The sequence below is a fragment of the Xiphophorus hellerii genome, chromosome 7 (genome assembly GCF_003331165.1).
Source record: "Xiphophorus hellerii strain 12219 chromosome 7, Xiphophorus_hellerii-4.1, whole genome shotgun sequence".
Lineage (NCBI taxonomy): Eukaryota > Metazoa > Chordata > Actinopteri > Cyprinodontiformes > Poeciliidae > Xiphophorus > Xiphophorus hellerii.
The window spans coordinates 16,901,104-16,906,089 of NC_045678.1; the positions used below are offsets into that span (position 1 = coordinate 16,901,104).

The window sequence follows — 4,986 nt, forward strand, 5'->3', positions numbered from 1 at the left end:
CGTCTGCAGAAACTTCCCAGCAAGTTTAAGAAGTTTTACGGAGAATTTGAAAACCTAATGGTACGCCTGTAACGCATTTCCCTTTCTATTTGTTACGGTGCCTTGCAAAAGTATTTTACACCCATTAAACTTTTCACAAACTTCAATTCATTTAATTTGGGGTTTTTACAAACAAGAAGTAGTGCATAACCGTGAGGTGGAAGAACAATGACACATTTTAAGATTTAAATATTACAGCAATCTGATAACAAAAAGTGTTTAATGCAGAAATGTGGTGTTAACAAAGAGCATATCTAATACCTGCTTAAGTTTTTTTTTTTTTCCAAAAGATACTATTGATATTACAAACAAGTAACACATATTATAAAATAAACATTGTTGTAAGGAGACAAAATGTGAAAAGGTTCAAGTTCATGAAAGCTTTTGCAAGGCACTCAGATTGTGATGTAGCAAAGTAGATCTCAGAACTGTCTCAATGTTTCTGTAGGATCCGTCCAGGAATCACCGGGCGTATCGACTCACAGTCGCCAAACTGGACCCGCCCGTCATTCCCTTCATGCCACTGATGATAAAAGGTCATCCCCATTGATTCGATAACTGTTCGTTTTTATTGCACTTCGATTACTTTGGTGTGGCACTGCTTCTCCAGCACCTTTAAATCTCCACGATTGTTTTCCTGTTTTTTATTTCCCGCAGACATGACATTCACTCACGAGGGCAACAAAACATTTATCGACAATTTGGTCAATTTTGAGAAAATGGTGAGGCACTGCAGGTGCAGATCATTGTCTGACAGTTGGTGTGAATCTCTTTCTCTTTAGTTTTCATGCAATTGCAGATATTTGCTGTTGACTGTAGTTTTCTGCTTTGCAGCGGATGATAGCTAAGACAGTGAAGACAGTGAGATATTGTAGGAGTCAAACATTCAGTAAGTGCTACAGTAAAATCCTCAAATCTATTATTTTTTAAAAGATATCCAAAGCATCCTGTATCACATTGTTAGATTTTTTTAAAAATAACTTTTCTCGTCTTTTAATCAAATCAGGCCCGGATTCTCCTCAGGCTGGGAAGCATCACCCCGATGTTTGGACCTACGTTCGTCAGCTCAGCGTGATCGACAACCAAAGGACCCTAACTCAGCTCTCTCATGGACTTGAGCCCCGCAGGTCTTGAAACCAGCCGGGGGCAGAAACATTTTCGCTCTAATGCCGCTTCACGACGTAACGCAGCTCTTGTACTCGTATCATTTTTACTCCCGACACAGGCAATCACATGGAGGACCTGATGAGGTGTTTGATAATGAGATATTGTTTCAGCAACGCCTTGAGCCTTTTATTACAGTCATTTGTGATTTTTCAACAACTGTAATTGTTGTGGGATGAAGTACCTCTTATATCGATGTCATGCAGATATCATATCATATCCAACCCAAACAAGCAAAGGAAATAATGACTTCTGGGTGGTGGGAGTCTAATTTATGGGATCATTGTGTACAATCTCAGATGTAAACAAAATGTGATGCTTTAGCCTCAATTCTCCTGACGTTAATTTTTTGTATCTTTTGTATCAAACTGTTTTTTACTCCTATTTAGGTTTGTTGTAAATTTTGTACAGATATTTATTAGACTTAAGCATGACTTTGTTAATTCAGCATGTCTTTCTTTCAGCTTTAAACGTGATATTAAAATGAAATATTTTGTTGTATTGGTGTACTGTAATTCAGTTGGTATCTGCTGTTTTATTATTATGATGTTTACAATCATAGTATGTTCAATTTTGTATTTATTCCAACTTTAGTTGTGTGCAGTTTGAGTTTTCATAAATGGATAATTTTCTGAATTATTGAAGTCTAAACACCTGAGACATTGTTTGTTCTGTTTATTTCTCCTAAAAAAGCAGAAAGCACAGAAATGGAAGAATCAGACAAATTTACAAAAGTATTTATTGCAAACCATGTTTCATGTCTTGTGGTGTGATTTTCTGAAATCCAGTCAAAGGCTGTACAGTGGAGAAGTTGGTCACACTTTTGCCTTGCAGGAAGGTCGGGGTTAAATCCCAGCTGAGGGCCTTTCTGCATGGAGTTTGTATTTTTCTGCTGGGGACACTGTCTTCCACCCTCAATCCTAAGTCATACACGTTAACTTGTCTAACTCTATTTTGCCCTTTGGCAGTGGTTATGCTTTCAGGGTGTATTGACTGGAGAATGGTATCTGCCCCTGCTCCCTGTGGCTATGGGAGGAATAAATTGGTATAGAAAATCCAAATCCATCCAATTGTGTGCATTTATAAAATAGAGTTTAATTGTTACAGCTAAGATTTTTGGAAATTGATTTTTCTAAAAAGCACATACTAATTAAAATGATCTTTTATTACATGAAAAAGCCAGATGACTGAGTGGCTTATGAAGATAAAATTGGGTTTTTGTCCAGCCTTGTTTGTCAAATTTCCAGTTGTTTAAAGCTTTTTTGTCACTGCTCTGAGGGTAGATATGGACACATTTAGGTGAGCGGATTTTTTTTTTTTTTTGCGTTCTTTTTTGACTAAGACAAATAAGACTAAAGGTGTCAAGTCCAATATGAAAATCAAGGAAAACAGGAAGTCAGAAAAAATACTGAATGAAACTTCTCTGGCAGCTTCAGAAAGTAAAGTTTATGAACATTTTGCCTCAAGCACAACATCATTGTTTTGATCCAGCTCAACAGTATTTAATTTTTTTAGATTACTTAAATGTAAGGTAAGATTATATTAATTTGATTGTAAGAGTTTTGCTTTTGGGGTTGAATTACTGAAATAAATGTACTTTTTAATTAATCTCCAACTTATTATTTGTGTTCTTTTAAAGAGGAATATTGGGATGGTTGAAATGACAAATACTTGAGAGTAACAAATAACAGCTCTGGTGCTGTGGTGTTAAAAGATGATGCATTGCTTTCTGTATACGATTACTGAATCAATGGAGAAAAAAAAACCATGTTAAGAAACTATAAAATTGTTTCACTGGGAGTCAAACGATGATTTTAATTTAGAATGAGAAAACTGACTGCACTCAAAAAGGAAGTGTGGGAAGTCACTGAAAATACTTCATAAAAACAAAGATTGTAAAAAGAACCACAACCATTTAAAATGTCAGAGCTAAGCTCATTTTAAGGCTTTTAGATGAGAGTTTTAGTGCTTAGTCAAATGATGATTTTCAGTGTTCTGGGTCTGGGTGGCAAAGGTTTGTGAAATCACCTGAGCTTGACGAGTTGATGAGCTTTGAAGCTGGAAATAAACTATCTGAATGTTTATTAATAACTTTTCTGAAGTTTCAAAATTTGCATGTGTTCCTCCAACTTGTTACATAATGTTGATTATGTATTCATAGGTCACGTATATTAAAATACTGTATTAATGAATTAGTTCAGTATAAGCATAATAGAGATAACCAAACATGACATGTAAAATCCTGCAGTTCTAAACAAGCACCTTAATCCGTTGCACAGCTCCTCCAGACCTTTATGAAGGCGCTGATTTCATAATCAGCAGAACCCGACATCTGCTTGAGTCACTGTGCTACACTGACCTAATGCCAAAACCCTTGAAATTTGTAACTCTGTGTATAATCAAGTTATATTAATACACAAGATTGAGTCTTGGAATTTAATTACTGAAATTAATTAAGTTTTTGGTGATTGAATTGACATTTTTATAAGGATGGGAATGAGACTAAATAAAGAAAACAGTATATGTTATGACTGGAAGTAATTTGAACTTTTCAAGACACTAAACACTCCCTGCCCCAGTCAGGGTTTGAATCCCAGCTAGGGTTCTTTCTGCAGGGAGTTTGTTCCCTCCAGGTACTCCGACTTCCTCCCACAGTCCAAAAACATGACAGATCACCTTTCTAAATTGTTTAGTACTTTGTAAAGTTCTTGAGTAATTGTTTCACCTAATACTCTTGTATTCCTATTGAGTTCATTTTAAAATAATGTTTGTCCTGTTTGAGTATTATTTCTCACCAGAGGTGAATAGTAACTATTGTAGTTATGGGTACTCAGTTAAATTTACTTGTGTACGGTTTTGAATAAATAAATAAAAGTTCCTGTGGGAGCAATTTTACTGCATTTTAGTTTTTTACTTGACTTGAATTATATTATTTTGAGCTGGTTTTTTATACATTTTTTATTTTAGAAATTTGTAATTATTCTACTTAGCTGCATGTTTCTTTGTGTAAGTAGGTTTTTAATAAATGTACTTTATATTACTCATATTGTAAATTTGCTCTTACTGTACAGTCTCTTAGGGCTTTTTTTTTATTACACTGCTCAAAAAAATAAAGGGAACACTTAAACAGGTGTTTAACACTTAAAGTGTTCCCTTTATTTTTTTGAGCAGTATATTTTGTACCTGTCTATGAATCTGCATATTTTTCAGTGAATAAGGTTTCTTTGTGCAAAAACCTAATTATTCAACTGTTGCTTTCTATCTGCTAAACCCTTTGGAGGAGAGTAAATATTGAGTACACAGTGCATCTTGTCACTTAAAGAATATTTAGCAGTTCTACAATTTGTAAGTACTGATTTCAAGCTTATCTTGTGAAAACCTTCATTTGGACATGTGTGTTTATTCTGTCTTAATTTGTTGTATTTACAGTGTTTTCCTTTAAAATATCATAATTTGCACATGATTATTTTTTATTTTGGTCTGTCCTGTTGCATTATTTTCACACGTTTAAAAAGTTGTTATGATCAAGCATTTACCCAGACTGGCCTTTTTTATCTGATTTTTTTAATTTTTTAATTTTACTTCTATTTGAGAAAAAAATATACGGGAGTAATACTGGTCTTACGCAAATTTCTGACTACTCCACCCACTTCTGGCAATATCGACAACATGTAAAGAAATCTGGAAAAGTGTTAGGTTATCCCACTGTCTTCCAGCAGGGGGAGCTGTTGTCATCAGTTTGGTCGCTGGGAAAATGGGTTATTCTGCTGAACTAGCCGCTTC

At 34.8% G+C, this 4,986-nt stretch overlaps 1 protein-coding gene across 3 annotated transcripts in view; it reads left to right on the forward strand.

Annotated features, from left to right (window-relative positions):
• rapgef4a (Rap guanine nucleotide exchange factor 4a) overlaps positions 1–2,811 on the forward strand; it is a 35,610-nt gene extending 32,799 nt beyond the window's left edge. For all 3 annotated transcript variants that reach the window (XM_032568720.1, XM_032568721.1, XM_032568722.1), the window contains 5 exons: positions 10–60; positions 488–575; positions 697–761; positions 874–928; positions 1,046–2,811. In XM_032568720.1, the coding sequence (XP_032424611.1) occupies positions 10–60; positions 488–575; positions 697–761; positions 874–928; positions 1,046–1,173 (387 nt within the window). In that variant the 3' untranslated portion in view covers positions 1,174–2,811. The remainder of the gene's footprint in view (positions 1–9; positions 61–487; positions 576–696; positions 762–873; positions 929–1,045) is intronic.
• Positions 2,812–4,986: the final 2,175 nt, after the last annotated feature.